Below are 21,099 nucleotides of genomic sequence, written 5' to 3' on the forward strand. Positions count from 1 at the left end.
ACACACACAAAGGAGGGCAGGGACGAGGGGAGGGGAGAGACAGAGGGAGACAGTTGAAGAGATGGTAGGAGGAGAAACGAGTGCGAAAGTGTAACAGTGGCCTTTTGACAGTGCAAAAAGCAGAGGTCGTGCAGTCAAACAAGACCAAATCACATCCATACTGAATGTTAAATCCTGACTGGTGGTGATCTGTAATCCAATATTCATCCGCTGCTTTTTGCACTGTGAGAATGAATTTCTTGAAGAGGAAATTTAAAGGACAGTCGTGTCTGTGCATTTTATTTGCTCCACACAACCATCCTCAAATTTTATTTGTGAAATAAAAAGTGCGTGTTTTTGAGTGTTTGAGTCTACATGTTGTGAATAAATAAAATATCTTACTTTGGTTTCTCCAGCGGATCCGGCTCATTTCGTCCAAGTCCCACAGGACTCTTCTCTGCCTCTTCTGCTGTCACCAGGTGAAGCTCAGCTTCTACTTTACCCTGCAATAACAACATACTGTACATTTAATAACATTCAATAAAAATAATATAAATCAATCAGCACGACACCTTGAGTCTAAGCATCTCTATCCTAATACTTTTGTTTGTCACACAGTGTTGTGCCTGAATGTCAGGCATCATCTGTAGTCAAAGTAAAAGTCTATCTCTATTTTTGCAGGGGACAAGGCTATGAAGATAAAAAATACTTGAATACTGTGCACCATTAGGTGTGATGTCATTATATACGCTCCAGTGTCTCCGGTAAGAGGAAGTTCTATTTCAAATTAAATAGAACAAACAAACAAACAAAATGGAAGAAATGAACTAAATAATTAAAATTACAGATGTATCTGAAAATTCTGAGCATCATTTTGAGTCACAGAATTTTAAAAAAAAAAAAAATCTTCTTTGGGCACCTCAGATTTATGATGGGACCTCAACTGTTTATCCTGTTCTTTTCCGCTTTTTTCCAAGAGCACCTGAAACATTTCATATATATGTTTGAGCACACAGAGCAGCCAGCCTTCTCTTTTTCCTAGTTTAGACAGAAACGTTTGCTTTCGATTGAACTGTATTTGATACTTTTATGTTCTTGCCGTACAGGTTCGTTCTTCACTCACACTCTTCTTTGTACAGTTGAATTAAACTCAGCTTTTACTCTGTTGAAGTTGACTTTCCATTTGCTGTTTTGAAATTATTTATGAAGTAATTTCAATATGGTGATGTAATGTTTGCTCCCGCTCTTATGCTCAGTATTTCACGACCGACTCACCGTGAGCTCCATCTCATCGTTCTCATCTCGGGCCACAAACGGCCACCAGCCCTTGACCCTCTTTTGTTTGAAGATGGAAATGGTGGGCAGCTCCTGCTCATTTCGGATCATGTCAAGGGAACACTGCTTGGCCGTCTTGGCGCCCCGAGGGAACCGGTTTAGGTCCAGCTCAATCGCACCTGGGAGTGGTGGTAGTCAGAGCAGACAGACAATAAGGATGGTTGGTTTTTCTGTGGCTAAATCAGATGGGGGAGACCAAAGGTCCAACAACATGTAATCCAAATTCCCATCAGCTCTCACCCAGGAAGTCATCGGCAGAGAAGTGGTCAGCGTCCCAGACCTGCAGCGTGAGGCGAGGAGGGATCTTATACTCAGTCTCGTCCCAGGAGAACATGGACTCTTTCTTCGAGATGACGATCTTCTCCTCGGCCATGAGGTAATCGAAGGGGAAGACGAAGCGCCAGTTAAAGTTGCCCTCACCAGTCAGGGAGTGATAGTGGACATCGGTGTCCTGCTTGTCCTCCTGCTGTCCTTTCAGCCATCTGTGTGGAAGGGCCACAGAGATCAGAGTCAGGTCGCCCTTCAGGATCACAGTGTGGTGAGGTGAGTGGATAGAGTTTGTTAGTCATGCACTTCTAAGGTCTAACATGTAGGAAAATTGGAAATCCATGTCAGTTACTGGATATTAATTTGGCTGATTTAAACAAGAGCAAAGGACATGTTAAATGTTCCAGGCTGCTAACAAGAGAGATGATGCTAATAGGTCAAAATCAAAACATATAATGTGACTCTCCAACATCAAATCAGATTAATATACGTGTGTGAGATGATGGTAAATAAAAATCTGATTTGATGTTGGAGCTTCACACTATTTTTCGAAGCCATGCATACACAAAGCTTACAATAATGCCATTATTGAAAATTATTGAAAATTTTCCTTAAAAAAATGCTAACACTTTATTTGAAGGGGTCTGCATAACACTGTCATTATACTGTCATAGCCATGTCATGAACATGAAATAGTCTTCATGAATGGTTTTGACTGCTGTCATTAAGAATCATTTAGTCAATTATGTCAGACTGCATCCAGACTACATTAAAACTTGTTTTTAAAAGCCTTAATCAACAACATTCTGAAATAAACTCTTGCTGAACAGGAGATCGTCAGCCAGAACAGGACTGAACACAGCCTCAAACCAGTGGTACCCAGTTTCACGACAGGTAATACACTTCAGAGGTGTTTTTTTTTTTTTGGCTGGGCTCCTCACAAGAAAATATTAATGACACACTTATAATAGTCACATGACGGCCAGTGTCAACAACCAACCACATACGACAGTTTATTACACAGCTTTGTTAAATACTAGATCCTGATTGGTCAGTTACGACATTCTAAGATCGGTTGTTTCCATATAGACTGTTGCTATGTAGAACAGATTGTTGCTATGAACACAGTTCTGATCAAAGGCATTGGGGGAGAAATAAAATCCTTTTCAAAGTAATAAAGAGTTCTTGAATTCATATTTTGTGTCTTTTTTAGTAGGTAGAAATGTAACGAACAGGATCATACACAGATCAATTCAAGGGTGATTTTGCAATCACGACCTGCTCACTGCATAATATCTCTTCTTCAATGTAAAGCTAAAACATAAAGCTAAACTTTTTTTTAAAGTTTGATAATGTCAAGTTGTCATAACAGAGACATTATTGTCTTGATTGATGCAGTTGTCACAACAAAGACATCTCAAACAATTAAAAATGACATAATTGATTGAAAAACAACAAATGACAGCAGTCATAAACATTCATAAAGACTCCTCCGTGTTTATGACAGGTGTCGTGACATGGTTATGAGAGTGTAATGCAGTCTTGTACACAGCCCTTTAAATAAAGTGTTATAAAAAAAACAACTTTTTTTCATATTTTGGATGCAGATAGTGGAGGATAAAAGTCTCTGAGATCAGTCTGTGTCCGCTGAAGGTCTTTCAGTAACAGTTGAGCGAGTCTGGCTTCATTAGTGAGGAGGAGCAGGAGGGAAGCTGCACTCTCAGTTCTCAAAACACACACACGCTAAAAATATGAAAAAGTAAGCTCACAAGAAGGGATTGTCAGCCCAAAATATCTTAGTAAATACTGAAAATTGTGAGGAAATGTGTTGTGATTTGGTAACTGAGACGCACTGGTATAAATTAGGCTGGGATTGAGGTGAGAGAGCATTTGGACAATGTCACTAAAACATGCCTGATCTCATGTGACCCAGCAACTGAATCTTAAGCCCTGTATCAGAACATTGGATCCATCTGAAACAACCCCGTCTTCCTGTCTTTACACGGTCAAGGCAGACGGTTGGGTCAGCACTGAATAAAAATATACTTTATCATCCTCCAAGTTATCGAGGGTTGTTTGAGGATGGCACCCTGTTTGTTACAGCGCAGTCCTGAGGTGACACATCCACGGGTGACACCAAGTCAGCTGAGGGAAAAGTGAGTTTGGTTAAGAATGCAGGCGTGAGGAGGCTCAGAAAAACACTGACATTAAAGGGGTAATTCACCACTTTTTATGTGGATGTCCAGTCAGTGTTGATGGTGAATGTAGTCAATTAAACAATAAACTCTTCAGTGTGTATTATATTGACAGAGAAAGAGTTTTCCTGCTGTGAAATCTTTTGTTCTTCGGACACCAGCACTGTAATTTGTTGTGCACAGTGACACAGTTTGTGTTACGGAAAACTACAGTTTTTCAACTTGGATTTCAAGTCTCCATGTCTCATAGCCAGGGTGTGTGCTGCAGTTGAAAAATAATTTTGTTCTCTTTGCTTGTAAACTAGCTGCGCATCCAACAGTGAAAATGGAATCCAAAATAGAGGAAGTCATGGAGCAGGATACATGTCCCCTCATTAAGAATCAACATGTTCGTTGTATAAAGGATATTGCATGGGCTTGCTGGCGCCGCATCTACAAATGCAATGCAAGACTTTACCATGCAAAGCAAAAAGCCATGAACACAGCCGACTTCGTTGGGGCGCAAGCTCATCTGAGACGGTGTCCTCATTTCAAATTGTTTTAGAAAATCACGGACATCGTGTCCTCCAGCCTAAATAGGTAAAGGGCCATCCAGATTCAAGAACCAGCATCTGTGAAGGTGTGCTGTTGTTAGTGCCCATGGCATCGTGGGTAACTTGCACAACACAGATGCTGAAAGGTGCATGCAGGTTTTGGAGCAACATATGCTGTCATCCAAGTGAGATCTTCTCCAGGGACGTCCCTGCTTTTTTCAGCCGAGACACATTCTGCATGTGTTTCAACAGCGTGGCTTCATAGTAAAAGAGTTCAGGTACGAGACTGACAGTCCAGAACTGTCTCTCTTTGAAAATGTGTGGTGCATTATAAAGAACAAAATATGACAACAGAAACTCTGGACTGTTGAGCACCTGAAGTCAAGATGGGAAGGACATCGTACATACAGAGCAGATATGCTTTCGAGTGTGGACGGTGTTCTGCTCGCAGATATTGTTCTGTGCTCTCATATCACATGCACGCTCCTGGTTTATATGTACAAAGGTTTTCAGTCTAATTCAATATCATAGCAAACTTCACTTTCTTGTGTTCCATCAGTCTTTTGCTTCTTTTTCTGTGCAGCTGAGGTAACATCTCCTTCTTCTCTTAAACAAAAAACAAAAAACAACAACAACCAGCTAGCTAATATTCTAAAACAGGCTGAGGCTGGAGGAATTTATTGCTTCAACTGACTACATTCACCATCAACACTGACTGAACATCCACATAAAATGTGGTAAAATTTCCCTTTAATAACTTTGAACATGAATAAAATATCAAAGGGACTATAGACCTTTTTCATTGTAGACATTTTACATGTAATGGCAGAAAAAGCAGGAGTATAATCACATTACACCTCCATCCTGTGAATATTTGTTCTGCCTTCCTTTCAACTTTAAATGAAGTTCCATGTTTTACTGCAACCTCCTGGGCAATAATTACACTAAAAACTACAACACTGCTCTCAAACACTGTTCATAGTTTGTGATCACTATATATGACAATATATTTACAGTATTATTATTCACACCCGGGGTTGAATGTGAGGCAGTTTCTTTGTACAGAAGGCAAATTTAAAACAAGTCAAAATGTCTGCCATGAAGAAGGTCCAGTGTTCAGGCTGCAACATGACAATGTTAGTAAAAACACTGGAGCTCTGTCACATTGCCATGCATATTTCTTTGCTTAAATACATGCAAGAGGCTCCAAATATCTTAAAATTAAAACAACAAATATCTTGTAGCTCTTCATATAAATATAAAGTTAAGTAATTTCAAGTAATTCGCAATACAGGATCAAACCACAAACACTGACAAAACATATTGCAAAACATTCCTCCCTTATGTAAAAGCCGTATCTGTGATGAGTGTAAAAGTTTGCTCGACATTGGAAATAATATTTTGACACAAAAAGAATAAGTGTCGCAAAAAAGGAAACAAAATAAAAAACAGTAGTTTTACAAAATAAAGGAAAATTATAGTTTGGGCCAAAGAAATGTAGTTTCACTTTGAAAAAGGGAAAATGGAAAATGGAAGTTAGACCAAAAAAGAAAACAGAAGTTTTTCAAAATAAAATAAAATAGTAGTTTGATTAAAAAATGGTAGTTTGACAAAAAAAACCCAACAGTTTTCAAAAAATAAAGAAAAAGACAAGTGCGCAACCTTAAATTAACTTAAAGTACAGCCGCAGAAGAAGGTAGAAAGTGAACCACTTTGTGAAACATATTTAAAGTTGACAAAACAATCTCAAGGTCCAGTCAGTAGCTGCTCTGGAGCTTTTGATTGTCATGATAATGTAGATGTTCAAAATATTCAGTCCTCTGAGCAGCTGTGTCCGTGTGAGCTGAGAGGTTTCTGCTGTTTCCAGTGTCATGAACAAACTTTCAATCTCAGTATATCTCTGTGTATATCTGTGCAGCTTGTAGCTGTGTTAATGCAAGTGGGTTGGTTTGGCTTTTACATTATACATTTATAATTGTGTTCAAAAAGTTGTTTATGTGGTTTGATCCTGACTGGACTCATTTTTCATTTAGCATTAGTTTTCAGCGTGCTATTTGGAGAGTTTAGGACAAGCTTTGTTACGTGCTGGATGGAGAGTTGAGACAGGAAGTGGGGGAGGGGAGAAAGAAATTACATCGGGGCTTCAGGAGGAAGGGAGGGAGGTATTTTTGTACGAGCCATGCGATGGATTCGTGTGTTTACCCCCTGACATAGATGTCAGACATCTTCTCTCCTGTCATGAAAGCATCGTCCTCTAGAATTACGTCATCAGTGTTCCAAATAACAACACGAAGCTCAAAGCTAGACACCAGCAGAGCATTGACCAGAGGAGAGAGAGAGGACGACAGATAGACAGACAGGAGACACACCACAAACACGAAGACAGACACGACACGAATACGCACACAGAAAAAATGGAAACAAAACAAAAAAAATAATGGTTAACTGCAAAAAAAAAAAAAAATCCACACACAGCTCACACCCACGGGACGAGGCTTTGGCTGCCGCGTCCCTCTGTACCTACCCCCTGACAAATATGTCACTGGACTTTTCCCCAGTGAAGTAATCATCGTCCTCCAGTATAACTTCGTCTGTATTCCAAATAATCACCCTGAGCTCATATCTGGTAAGGGGAGGAGGAAGGAACACATACACACACACGGTTGGACTTATATTCAACAGTAAATAGAGAGCTAACTACTCAAACAGACTCACCATTATTTAACCTGGGGATAAAACTACATATTCTGTTGAGAAGGACTGAAGAAATTTAGACACTTTGAATGCAATTAGTAAATATTTTCCCACTAAAGTTTGCGGTGGATTTAAAGTTTTTCATTATCAGAAAAATTCATATTTGTATTTTAATTTGTCTTATTTGCTCCAGGCCGCCACCTACCTCTTTGGTTTCCGTGGTGATATGTCAATTGCAGGTCCAGGAGCAGGCATGTCCATCGGAAACATGTCCACCCACATCTCAATACGGCCCTTTAAACATACACAAAAATAAATAAAAAATACAGTTCAACTAGAATTTCAATCTGTTTCATGACTCCAGACAAAGTGTGGCTCTTTCACTGTAAACCCCAATTCATCCATGACACTAAATTTTACTGTAGAGTCCGCTCAGATGTTCAGGACTGTCAAAATAATATGACAAATCTGGACGCTATCTTCCGCCTGGTGCAAAATGGTGTACAGCACAGCTTAGCTGTTTTTGCTATTGTCATTTTCATGCCCACTTTGTGTAAACAGCCCATTATATTATGCACTATTAGTGTTTTCTATAATGATTTAGAGGCTGATTTCAGTAATAAACACTAACTTTTCCATGTGTGCAATCATGATGCTGCGCCTAAACACGCACAAGGAGACGCTTCAGCCTATTTAACCTCCCTGCAACCCAGCTGATATTAATCATAAAGCCCAGCCTGCTTTTAAAGGGAACAGGAGACAACACTCTGATAGGTTTCATTCATGTTACGCGCAAAACACACCTTTAGCTAATTCAGTGACTATATACAACCTTTTTGCGCTATGCACCTTACTTTGTGTACAGATTTTGTACAGCTTAAATAAAAAAGTAGAATTGGATATGCCTGAAATATAAGTGTGTCATGCACTTTAGACTATGGGACCCTTTATGTTCACTTGACACAAACACTTATGAGTGTTATGAGACTTATGAGACTGACATATTTTTTATGTTTAGTCAACAAGTTTTGATTCCTGAGTTAATTTTACTAAAATTTAGCCTGATGACTTCAACTGTACATTATGCACTTGATAGTTGAATGGAGTGCCTAGTAAAAGTTTGGGTGCAGGTTGTTTACACTTTTAAGTTAACTGATTGTATTGGTGTTTACAGCGTACCTGTTCGATGCCGGGTTTGTCGGGGTTCAGCAGTGGTCTGGTCTCCACGTGTTCAGGGACGAGCTTGCAGCCCACCCTCGGGATTTCCTCCCAGTGGTTCAGCACCGTCAGAGCCAGATGCTCCTCTGTCTGCTTCTTCAGACCTGAGATATCGACACAAGACGATACAGAGGGGCAGGGAAAGCAAAACATCAAAACACTTAAACTGGAGTAAAGGAATTCAGTTTAACCAGGTTTATTTTAACATTTAATAGCTTAATGGTAACGTAAACAACCATTTCTAAAATTACTGGCAACATCTGATGGCCATAACATTGTTTAAAAGATCAACATATACAGTGGACACACATCAGAAGTGCTGGTATTCATGTGCAGTTACACACTTTTCTACCTTGATTAGTTGTGTCTCATGGGAAATCTGTTCGATCATGTGAGGGATGTGGTTTTTAAGCACACAAGAGGGACAAGAAGAAGAAAGCAAGGATGATAGAAGAGGAAAATATCTTTGCAGCCACAACCAACAAAGATTGTTGTGAATGTAACCTGGACAAACACTGTGACTATTTTAAGATCAGACACGACCAATCGCTTGTTTATGTTATTAGATTGGTATCACAATAAATTTAAATTGTTAAGTAGTGTGTTTTAATCCTATGTAGGACTATTATATGATCTCACTGCAGCCGTACCATTTTCATCCTCAATCTCTGTAGGTCCTGTGAAGATTCGATTTGCCACCTTGACTTTGCCTCCCGGCCCATAATGAGGTCCATCGATCTTCCCGTCCTTGCAGAGTTTCGCCAGGATCTGACCGGGCTTCATCGGGTCCCTCCATACATTGTATCCATGGCTGACATCAATGGATAAAAAAGACAAAAAATGAACTTCTGAAGTTTTTTTGGGGTATTAATAAATCTCTTGTCCAAGATTTCAATTTCAATTTCAATTTCAAATGCTATTTAAAGGGTAACATGTTTTTGTGTCCAGGTGAATAATGAGGAGAAATATCTATCTATCTTATTGGAGCATACGACGATGAGGGGTGGGACTTAGGAGAGTCAATAGCCCCCCCTCAAAGTATATCAAAAGTGCTCATTTTTGCCACTTGGCTCAGAAACACTCAGCTTGTTATTCTAAGCTTGAGAGATGTGAAAATATCAGGAGAGGAGTGAAAGGGAGGACGAACATCAGAAGAGAGAGAGAGAGAGTAATAGGAGGAAACCACAGACAGAGCCAGAATATTTTCACACCTAACGTGGTTAATAAAAGGATTATTTCAACCAAACCAGAGTTGGTGGTCGCTGGAGCAGTGGAAAGATGGAAAAAATGATTTTGCTGAGTTTCATTTTGTTTCTGTCAAATTTTGTTGAAGTGTGTTTTATGATAATAAATTTACGGTTTCTGTAAATGGAGTCTGGCTTTGACGAGAGCGATAAAACTGGTAAAACAAAAGAGATCCTATTCTTTAATAAAAATGTCTCCATCTATAGGGATCCTTTTCATAACGTTGCCAGACATTTAGAATAACAATCTGATCCAGTTAGTGGCAAAAACAAGCACGTTTAGTCAACATACGTTGATGGGTGGAATTTCCCATAAGGATTACATTGCAGTTGCATTGTGCAGTTGCAGTGCTCTCCCCGAATACTGGACCCATTTCAAAAATGGCTGTCCCAATCAATCAATTGACATGAGAAAATAGGGTTCAGGTTGAAAATGATCAAAGATACCCCTTATAACAGGTGTTAAAAAATAAAACATAAAGCTAAAACGTGTAGAGAATAAAACCACATGGACGCTCACACAGAATAGTTGGATGAAATGCCGCAGGTGGCTCTGTATTTGCTGTAGAAACGATTCTCCAAGTCGATCTTTGTCTCTCCAATCAGGTCGTCAGTGCCGACCAGATCCCAGTCGTACACGGACACCGTTAGCATGGACTCCATGGGGAACGTGGCCTCGATGTCAAATGACCTGAGCACAAGTGGAAGATAAAGAGGACAAGTCGAGAACAAGACATGTGGGTTTAATGCAAAAGTGAGAAACAGATTCAGCATTTTTTGAGGATTGCTGGGTGAGTTTGATTACTATAACACGAGCTGATTTTTTTTATAAGTCAGACTTTTCTCCTGATACTAAATGGAAAGTAGTTCTTTCTCAACGTACTTGCCAAACACAGGATTGAGCTGCTTGGAGATGTAGTTCTCTTTGTCCTTGACCTCTGACTTGCCCAGCTTGATGACGATGTATGGATCAGCCTTGCCGTTGATATCAGCAGGATGAAGGTCTGTAGCCTGAGGTGGAGGAGAACAGAACAGAGAGAACATTTATTTGGTTCTGTTTCTTCTGAGTGTGTTTTTTAACTGCAGTATAGACTTGAGCGGTCACTCACCCGGACCACGTAGACACGGACGAGGACGTTGATTGGATCGTTGTGTGGAATGCTCTGGAACATGCCCATATTTGGATCAAATCCCGCCTCTCTCGTGATCTCCTCAGACAGAGGGAGCTTGTACATACATAAGGATCCCTGGGTCGCAGAAAAAAAAAAAAAGGTTAAAAAAAAATTATTTAAACGTGGCTAAATTGACCCTTTTCCCATTGTCAGTAGACACGTTGGCTTTTCTGTTTTTTTTTTCTGATGTGTACTGGAAAGCTGAGACTGAACTCGTGTGCGTGCAAGCGAGCAGAGAGAAAGACATTTTTGAAAGTGTGTTCAGTTCTCAGCGCTGTTATAGCTTCTAACTCTGTGGTTTCTCATTTAGTTTCTCTCCTGCATCACCGTATTTTACTGTTTCACATTCCCTGAGATGGGTAGGAGGCGTGTTACTGCCAATAAAAACAAAAGATTTCCTGATTTGATGCTCCGTAATAAAATCTTTTTGATAACAAAATAACGGGTTTACTGAGGGATTGTTGTCATGCAGATTTTTATGGACTTAATGAACTTACAAAGTACACAAAAAAAAGGCCACAGGCACAGCAGTCTGAAGAGCTTTTGACCCATTAATCAGGGGAAATACCCACACTGACATGTATATGTGTTACCATGGCGACCAGCTTATTTGTGTAACTATATACATGCTTTATATCAATTATAAGATTGTTTTCTAAACAGATTTCACAACCAGTAGATGTTTTTTTCAGTACTTATGTTAAAATCATATACTGTTATCATAAAATCCAATGGTTGGTTTGTTTACTTTCACACCACAAACTAACCGTACCTGAGTCCCACCTGTTCAAAAGGTCTCAGCCTGGTTCTTTGGTCTGCACCAGGATCTGACCGACAGCTTTCAACACCCCAAAGGAGTTGGGTTTGTTTTAACTGAACCAAACAAGTTAGCTGTGAAAGCACTACGTAGGTTGGCACGTACTTGTTTTTACTCAGTGTTTTCCCACCTTGAATCTGCCAACAATCCTGTCGTCATCCAGGGCGTGTTCGTCGTCATCCCCGGCCTTTCCTCTGTACAAATTGAAAGTGTGGAGCCAGTCTTCAAAGTTGCCATATTCACTTTCCAGCTCCTTGTTGTACACCTGCACGTCAACAAACACATCATGCACTGGGATCTACACGTTTGTTACTGTGTGCTGGTTTGTTTTTGTCTTTGTGTGAACGACGTACTCACCAACAGCTCGTCCACTTTTGCTTTAATCGGCCGTTTCTCCGAGCCGTCGGCAGCCTGACCCTTCCTCTTGTCCTTGGCGCTCTTCTTCTCTTTGCTCTTTTCCTTCATCTTGGAGCCTTTCAGAAGAAGGTCATCGGGTTTGATATCTGATTGGAGGGATGAGTGGAAGCGGACGTGGACAGAGGAGGGTTGGAGACATGAGGAGGGATGGCAGTGTTGCACACAGAACTACACGTGTCATTCAACACGAAAGCTGACAGGTCTGTTTGTTAAGGGATTATGTTTCCCTGAAATGTGGCGTTCCTCGAGGGTCTATTCCCGGGCCTCTTGATATTATAACATAGACTACCAAACGTTTGCAGATGACACACAACTCTACGTAACAGTGTCACCACATGACTGCAGATCCCTGCATTGAACAATGAATGGATGAGCTGGAATTTTCTAACTGAACACAGAAAAACATAAATAAGAGATAAATGTTTTTGACCCCAAATACAAAGATTAAAAGTCAGTGCTCACCTTGAATCCATGACACTAAAATCTACAAACAAAGCCATAAATCTTCTCATGCGTTTTTTTTCAGTAGGCTGGACTACTGTCTTCACAGGTCTTAGTACATCTAGCAAAATGTTAGAAGGTAACTTGTAGAAACATGTTAGTTATGTAGCATGTTATCAAGAAATGATGATAAATGATTCGCAGCAGTCATGTCAGCCAATGTTCATCTTGACAACAGAGACCACTGGGGTTCAGTGTTGTTCACAGTTTTTATTAAAGTTGGATGCTAAATTTGACAATGATTTATATTTTTATGTATGTGAGCATGTTAGTGCAAATCTAGGTTAACTCGATGAGTCTGCATCAGCCAGCTTTCATGTGTGAAGCACAGCTGGGAGGTCATGCTAATGTAGGAAATGGTGATGAATATGATAATGTTTCACTCATGTTCAAAGCATGGATGAAGGATGAATCCACAGGGGAGGAAGGAGACAAAGATGCTCTCTGCTACAACTCACATCCCACACAAGTTAATTTAGATTTCTGACATTTATGAATAGTTTTATTCATCACTGAAAGCTGCATTCTGTTGCTCTAAAATGTGACACACTGCATTGTGAGATTGTTGAAATGTCCTGAATCGATGCCACGCATTGACTCCTAGCAGGTTTTTAGTATGTTGTGTGTTCACACTAGAAAAGTGACAAAATATAGTGTATTCAAAGCAGATAGCATGCATTTAAAACATAGTCAATTTTTGCCTTTGATGGACACTATTCTCCCACAATGCAATGCAAAAAGTCTTTGAGTTCCAAAGAATGTATGGTAAACACTACAGAAGAATTAAAAATAAAATATCAGAGAAAAACATTTTGACATCCCTTAACTGACACCTGGCATCACACATATTGTATAATTTGCTGTTAGTATAAAACAGTGAAGTATATTGATTAGTTGACTGATATTATCAGCCAAACATTGGCCTCTCACAGCTGTATTGGTGTCGGCATGTTTGCTGTCTGATATGTGCTTATATGAAAACTTTTTTTTTTAACAGAACATAATGCAGATTGATTATTTAGTTAGCTTTATAGGCAGCATTTTCTGTTTAGTTTAATTATTTCTTAGTTCAAGTTTAATACATACAAACATTTTGCTGTATTTGTTTTTTTTTAATATATATATTTACCATTATTTATAAGTTTTTATTACTTTTGAGGGATCATTACAAAAAGTAAAAATGTGTGTTTATATGTATATATTCTATATTCAGCATGGTATATTCTGTATAAAGAATATCTTCCAATATATCAATATCAGAATTTCTTTACTCCCTAAAATTGTTATTGGCACAGGCTCCCCAACAATCCAGTACTGGTCAGGCCCTAATTGTTATGAAGTGCTAAAACAGTATACAATCAGTATTAGTATATCATACATAATGTATGGAGTTAGAATTTGAGGGCATTATATACAGTAGAGCATAAACTCCACCCCCAGACACTCAAATAAAAGGAGGGATGATAAATATAACGCACTATAATAAATGGGAAATGATTTCACACTCAGCCATAAAGTTCTCATTTCATTCCCATTGGACACATTTGATTGATCTGAAGTTTAGTTCATTACAAATTTCTCTTTGTCATCTCAGGCAGTGCAGCTGACATAACCCAACTGGGAATTATTCTTTAAACAATGCTTAAAAAACAAAGTGAAAGGAATCAGGAATTTGTGTATATACTTGCTCCAACTCCACAAATCCAATATTGGCGACATATTCCTTTAAAAGAAATGAGAGCGGCAGACGTTTGGGCACTCTGGCAGGGAGCCCAGTTAGTGTGGTGGAGTTCAATACCTGCCGCCTCTGCAGCTATCTCCAGGTCCTCTCTCTCCTCCGCCTCCGCCTGAGCCGCCTCCTGAGCTCTGAGGGTCTGAAAACCAGGTGAGAAAAACGCTGTCAGTCTAACAGGACTTAAAGTATGAGGACAATCTTAAAAACACTTACAAAAAGATGTGTAGATGTAAATAGAATAGAACTGACCCTTCACTAATCCCTTCCTCCTAAACATCAATTGTTCAGTCTAAGTTTAGCAACTGTAACTTGGCATGCAGGCCTGAAAAGCTTTGCATTTCTGTGCATGTTCATGTTGCATCAGACGAGTGGTACTCAGTTATTCATGAATTTGAAGAGTGGCATCTTTTTTGTAGTCTTTCAAAAATGTAAAACAAAGGAGAAAAGTTATGAAGAAGGACTGCTCTAACACAAGCTGCAAATGTTGGCATGTCTGGTAAATTAACTTACTAACTGCAACATATTACACATTATCTTATTACCGGGGGTTGAACTGTGATCTGTTATGTGGGAGGTTTGAGGAGGAGGATGTGGGCTGGTGCATAATCAAAGTGAGCAGACGACAACACGTCTCTCTCTGGCTCACTCTCTTTGGTCCATGCTGGGTTAGTTCAGCTCTTATCGCGGCTCTCTTCCTGAGGTGATCACGATCACGACAGTCCAGCTGGCTGGTCATCTCACGGTCTGCTACACTTAATCAAATCCCTGTGCTTCCTTTACCAACATTAATGACTGTTTTTCTGTCATTTATTGCAATGTTATATGTTGTATTTCACCACCCAACCTATGTTTGCTAGGCTGTAGGATTAGCTTCAGTCTTTTAGCCTTAATGTTACACAACTGTTAAGTAACTTTACAAATTTCAGACCCTTTCCAGGGTTCTTCTTTTAAAATGGGTCAAATGGAGACTTTAAAAAGCCAGCTGGAGATGAACTTTTCAGCTGATGCAAGGAGTTCAGGCATTAGCATTAGTTAACTTTAGCTAGATATATTTATTACATGTTTTACAGTTCTTTCTTTCCCTGTTCTTTCTGTAACTTTCTGTCTTTCCCGCACTTTTTGATTACCATTTTTACAATTTATTTCACCTATACCTAATTATTTCCCTCAGTTCTCTGTCTCTGTCTCTGTTTCAGAGTGTGAGACTTTGAACTGTTTCTGCTCAGCCCTCTGTCTGCATTTCTGGGTCCGTCATGTAGTTTTGTTACTTTTCTTAACGCACCATTATGACAGAGAGTCGTCATTTTAGCCAAAAAGATCCACGGTCGTGAGTTAGAAATGAGAAGCTGCTTTTGTTTACTTCTTTGTGGAAACAATTGTGTTTCAAAAATTAAAGCCAGTTTCGCTGTTAAATCTGCCTCCGTCATCTCTGTAAACTCCATATGTGCAGCGCGAGAATGGAAAGCCTGACAGACGTAGCAACAGTAACTAAGGAGGGCAGGGCTTAGTGAAGGGTTAACAGACAAACCTCCTTCAGTGTCTCTATCGAAGCGAAATATTTGGACCACCAGTCCAGGACTCGCTCATCCGTCTCATCCTCTTCCTCCACGCCTCCCTTCTTTTTCTTCTTCTTCTTCTTTTTCTCTTTGTCGCTCTCCTCCTCCGTCTGTTAAAACACACTTCAGTGATTCTCAGTGGCTCGTTTTTTCAGTCATAAAGAGGCTCCGGTTAATTTTAACATACAAACGTTCTATAGGAATAATTACTCACCATGTCAACTTTTACAACAGCGTCAGATGTCTATGACAGGGGGGCGTCACATAAAACAGCACAAGGGTTAATACACACAATGGATGAAGCAGGTAGGAGCGGCACAGGTACAGAGGCAGGTAAAAAGGACTGGACATAAAGCAGTGCTACTATGCCCACTGTTTGCATATGTAAACACACACATTATACAATAAAAATCAGCTCAAAGTCAAAGAAAAGCTTACGGCGTCTAACTTGACGACCGTGTCCATCTTTCGGACCGAGGGCTCTGTGTCCACGTTGACGATGATGTCACCTGCGGGGCGAGAGAAGGTGCGGGAGGAAAGGCTGGGTGAGGAGCGAGGCTGAGAGCCGCCATTGGTGAGGACCATGTAGCCATTCATTAGCTTAGCTGGAGCGAGGCCAAAAGGGGCAAAGACGGCGAGCGGCAGGAGACAACGGGAAAGCCAAGGACATGCGAGAGAGGAGAAAAGATAACAGATGGAGAGAGGAAACAGACGGGAATGGAGGTCAGGGCAGAGAGCAAGCAGAAAAATCAGCAAAGTTAATAAAGAATGAATATTCATTCTTTAGCCACCAGAGAGCTGGATCAGAAGTGTTTTAATATAATTCTTAAAGTTTGTTTTAACCTTCCCTGATATACAAGGAGACCCTTTTTGCTAACTTAACTTTTGAGGTTAAAACAGAGTCTAAGAATTATTTATAAACATTGTTTCACCCATGTTTGCAGGTTTAACAGGCCTTTTTAAAGAAATAAAGGAAAACCCAGAACTGACAAAGAGAACAAGAGAATGACCTCTACATGTTTCAAATGCAGTTTGTGTTCACTGCTGTTTATATATCTGAATATCACAGAGTCTGTCTGAGTGTAAATGTATAAATGAAATAGCAACAGAAACAATAATTCTACATTCCCTGCAGAGATATTACACATTAAACAGACATTTCTCCCAAAAATCAAAAATAAATTTTTTTCTTCTTACTTGCAACACTATTTATCCATCTAGATTGCTGAGTTTGGATCTTTGGATTTAGATGTTTTTTATCATATTTTGTGGAGTTTTCTTCCTTCTCTCCCTCGGCTTGTGGTGTTAAAAGTGCCGAAAAAGTATGTTTGAAAAACTCAACAGTAATGACTCTTTCCATGTTGGAACAATCTTAACTCACTACTGGAAACCCATTTTTATAGACTTGCTTTTATGTGATATTGTCTTTTTAATGTTTTTATTAATTTGTAATTATTTATATTGACTTTATTGTATACATTGTATATATTGTCTTTCTATCCATTTCCTTTCATTGCAAATCATGTGATAGTGTCTCATTCTATTCTCTTTATTTATATTGACTTTTATTAACATGTTTTTTCTTCTTTTTCTTGGTCATATTTCTTCTACTGCTCTGTCTTATTTTTACTGTTTTAGTGTATTTTGCTTGAGTTTTAAGTTTACCTCAGTTTCTTGATTCTGTTCGGCCTCACTGTTTTGGCTTTCTTTTGTCATACTGCTTCCTGGGTGTCCCGTTCTTTTGCTTTGTCTGTCCAAGCACTTTTTAACTCTGTTTTTAAATGTGCCATGTAAATAAAGGTCCGATTATTTTCTTTCGAGAGGCTCGTGCTTGTGACAGGGCGGGGCGGAAACAAAAATGGCATCCTTGACTAAGCTGTAACCTCTCGTCTATGAGTAGCTGCAGGCTTCAGGTTGGCAGGTGTAATTTAGTAGAAAGAAAATAGTACTTATTGAAACTGCTCACAACAAGAACATCTTGAATAGCCCGTCATGACTCCTGGAAAGAGACATTGCTGTTGAGGTTTTCAGATTGTTTTTTTGGACTTTGAGCACCACAAGCCAAGTGCCATTTAGTCCCATGATGGGAGAGAAGGCAGATATCTCTCATTAACTACCGAACAAAGTGAGGAAAAAGGAGGAACTCCATTAGTGCTAAAAAAGAGGAAGAGAAACTTCATTTCTTGATCATTTTGCTGAACTTGATTTCCAACTAATGGACTGACAAAACTGCTGACTTCGACTTGAAGTCTTCATCACAGGGAACTTTATGTGACAGCAGTTAGAAACTCATCAACAAACTCATTTTTCAGCTGACAAAAGAAACACAGCGCTCCTTCTAAAACACACAGTTAATAAACTATATAATACAGTGATAAGATATATCAAAATAATCCTTCACCTGCGGTGGCCCAGTTGTTGGAGGTCTTATCTGGGGTGCAGTAGATGAAGCGTCTCAGGCTGGTGACGGCATGAGACCCCACCAGGATGTAACGGCCGAATGCCCGGCAGTCCACCACCCGGATGTTGAGAGGAGGGTGGAGGAGCTCATTCTCTGGAAGGTCCTGAGGACAAAATTAAGACATGGAGCTGATGAAGTGACATAAAGGGAGACGTTCACATTATGCCTATGTATTTTGGTATTGTGGTACAAGGTGCACAAAGAACTGCGTGTAATTTATCTAAGATTGAACTTTCTGATGGTCGAAAATATGAAATGGACAGCTGCACTCACCACTTCAAACCATTTAACCAGAGTGCTGAAGTTGGGGTTTTTCTTGTAGTTCTGGATGAGGACCGACTGCACACCTTTACCTGCACACTCTATGTCCACGCGGGGCCGATCTACCTGAGCCAGGTTAATCCTCTTAAGGTCTCTTAAGCCCCAGAACAAAACCTGTACCAGAGTAAAAAATCAGAAGTAGGGGAGGGGGATCTCTAGGGCTAAAAGAAAACAGAGCAGGTGGTTAAAATCTCACCTCTATGCGGTATCGACTCAGAACAGGTCGAATACCCAACGGCACAGGCAGAATGGGTCCACGCTCCGAGTCTGTCGGCCCCTCCAGGGGAGGAAGATCCGCCCTCCCTCCTTGACCGATCTAATTAAAGAGGAGAGAGTAAACGTGAAGATCATGCTGAAATGCTTCTGTGGTTTCTGCATTGTGATACAGAATGAGAGCGCCATACCAGATTTCTTTCCTACAGACCTAATAATTATATTCATTCTTTCTTTGCTCAGTGTAACAACTTGTGCAAGAAAGATTAATGCCATGTGGGCAGAGATAAAACCCAATTATTGCAGTACAAACACTAATGACAAAGAGTAAGACAAAGTGGGATGGAAAGAGGGAATGAAAGAAAAGAGCACCTTTATTTGAGGGACAGCAAAGTTATGGACAGCGATCAAAGCTCGCCTAATCGCCTCCTCATCGAAAGGTATCTGTAGGCAGCCGGAGGAGGCACGGAAAAGAGAAAGAGACAAGAAGAAATGGATATATCACAGGAGAAAGGAGAAAAGATGAATATGTAATGATGGAAGGGAAGGGTGGTGACATGATGGAGGAGGAAACAAGGGCGAAAATGGAGATACAAATTTTTAATAAGGGCGGAAAAGACAAGAAGAAATGCATTATGAGTCTAAAAACAAGTAAAAGGAGTATGACTGGTTTACACAACAAAGATTCATTTAATCAAAGATTATTTCTAATCAAAGTTTAGAAAAAGAAGGTTTAAAATGAAATCCAAGTTTACTGAAGTAAACCAAAATTATATAAAGTTTAATTAGTCCAGAGATGCTTGCTTACCTAATGAATAATTCAATAACTAATTGAATAAATAAACATATATTTGAGCTAGCTAGATAAAAAGTAAACAAAACAGTACATTGTTTGCTAGCTAGCCACAAAGTTAAGAAAACTTAACATTATTTGCTAGCTAGATAAAAAGCACATAAATATGCTTGTTTGTAGATGTTAACAAAACGTTAGATCATTTGTTAGCTTGGATAAGAGTTGCTTTGCCTCATTACTCTACTTGCGATTGCTCGGCTGAGAGGATCTATTTCCTACAGCTGTGAGAAAAACTGAATATATGGAGCAATATGGCTAAATAATGAGAAACGGATGACAACTGGTCCAGACTTGGAGTAAAAACAGGTTTAAAGAGAGGTTTAAGTTTAATCCTTCTTAATTTTTCTGTAGTTTTTATGTTTGGTGCAACATGATTTAAAGTTAAAGCATGATTTAATCATGTTTAAAATATAACTTTATATTATTCTTGGTGTAACCCAGCCAGTGATGCAGGTGAGGAAGATACAGGAAAGCTGATTGTGCAAAGAGCAAGAGATGAGTTTTACATGGAAAGAAATGTACAAAAGGCTGAGCAGGAAGAAAGAAAAATCCTATTTTTACCATTTTGTCCATTATCTTTTGTGCTTTCTCCACATCATTAATGGAACCACAGTGAATGAATAATGAATCTTTTCCCTTTTCGTTGCTTGTTCTCTTTACAAGAACAACCTTTAATGTATGGCTGTGACATGCAGCCTCTCAAAAAGGAGACCCTGTGGAGTTTCATGTGTATTTGCATGACTGCATGCATACAGAAAAAGTAAAGCTTCATTTATGTGAGTTTATATTAGAGCTGCAATGATTAATCAATCAAAAGATAATTACATGGCAACCATTTTGATAAATGATTAATCCTTTCAGTCATTTTTCCAGCAAAATATCAAACATTTGCTGGTTTCAGCTTCTTAAATTCAAGGATTTGGTCATTTCTGATTTGGGTTTTGGATAAAAAAAGCAATTTGAAGATGTCAGAGAAACTGTGATGAGCATTTTTCACATTTTTGACTTTTTATAGAGGAAACGATCAGCCGATTTATCATGAAAATGATCTGCAGATGAACTGATAGTGAAAATAATAATAATTTGCAGGTCTAGTTTACATATGTGTGTCCTTGCATGAGTCACCTGCAGCAGCTCAAAGGCAGCCAGCAGTTCCCCAGCGGTGCAGTTCCCTCTGTACACCTGGTAGTACTCCAGCTGTGGCGGGAACCTCGGGGGGCCGTAGTGCTCGTCACACATCTTGATGGTGGGCTTCGCAAACGTCCGACCTATGAACTCTGCCTTGCCCTGAACACCACATCATGACAGCAGGCAGTCGAGACAGTCGGGGGACAAGGGACGGGAGTTAGACACGGGTGTGGGAGGTGCAGTTTCCATGGCAACCACTTGGTGTCAGTGTTGGTCAAAGTGGAAGGTTGCAAAAGCGTGGAATTTGAGAAGGAAAGCTTGTAAGCAGGAAAAAACCCTCTTATATAAGATAAACAAACACTATGGCTGGAGATTACAGTGTAAGAGGTGTTTTCATTCAGTACAGATCTACATAAGCACTTTGTTTCATGAGCGAAGGGAGGCAGATTCTCACTACTGC

At 39.6% G+C, this 21,099-nt stretch overlaps 1 protein-coding gene across 3 annotated transcripts in view; it reads right to left on the reverse strand.

The window, feature by feature from the left end:
• The window catches only part of otofa (otoferlin a), a 134,582-nt gene that overhangs the window by 6,317 nt on the left and 107,166 nt on the right, over window positions 1-21,099 (reverse strand). For 2 of the 3 annotated variants that reach the window (XM_084737211.1, XM_084737212.1), the window contains exons 26-46: window positions 20,637-20,798; window positions 19,031-19,102; window positions 18,642-18,761; window positions 18,398-18,559; window positions 18,065-18,227; window positions 16,102-16,268; window positions 15,878-15,907; window positions 15,636-15,773; window positions 14,171-14,246; window positions 11,812-11,957; window positions 11,585-11,719; window positions 10,575-10,712; window positions 10,349-10,476; window positions 9,986-10,156; window positions 8,872-9,032; window positions 8,183-8,325; window positions 7,209-7,297; window positions 6,834-6,932; window positions 1,555-1,796; window positions 1,255-1,433; window positions 382-482 (exon numbers count right to left, since the gene is read on the reverse strand). In XM_084737211.1, the coding sequence (XP_084593337.1) occupies window positions 382-482; window positions 1,255-1,433; window positions 1,555-1,796; window positions 6,834-6,932; window positions 7,209-7,297; window positions 8,183-8,325; window positions 8,872-9,032; window positions 9,986-10,156; window positions 10,349-10,476; window positions 10,575-10,712; window positions 11,585-11,719; window positions 11,812-11,957; window positions 14,171-14,246; window positions 15,636-15,773; window positions 15,878-15,907; window positions 16,102-16,268; window positions 18,065-18,227; window positions 18,398-18,559; window positions 18,642-18,761; window positions 19,031-19,102; window positions 20,637-20,798 (2,822 nt within the window). The remainder of the gene's footprint in view (window positions 1-381; window positions 483-1,254; window positions 1,434-1,554; window positions 1,797-6,833; window positions 6,933-7,208; window positions 7,298-8,182; window positions 8,326-8,871; window positions 9,033-9,985; window positions 10,157-10,348; window positions 10,477-10,574; window positions 10,713-11,584; window positions 11,720-11,811; window positions 11,958-14,170; window positions 14,247-15,635; window positions 15,774-15,877; window positions 15,908-16,101; window positions 16,269-18,064; window positions 18,228-18,397; window positions 18,560-18,641; window positions 18,762-19,030; window positions 19,103-20,636; window positions 20,799-21,099) is intronic. The other variant, XM_084737213.1, reaches the window with a different exon arrangement.

The sequence above is a fragment of the Lutjanus erythropterus genome, chromosome 15 (genome assembly GCF_056507025.1).
Source record: "Lutjanus erythropterus isolate fLutEry1 chromosome 15, fLutEry1.hap2, whole genome shotgun sequence".
In the NCBI taxonomy this organism is placed as follows: Eukaryota; Metazoa; Chordata; class Actinopteri; order Lutjaniformes; family Lutjanidae; genus Lutjanus; species Lutjanus erythropterus.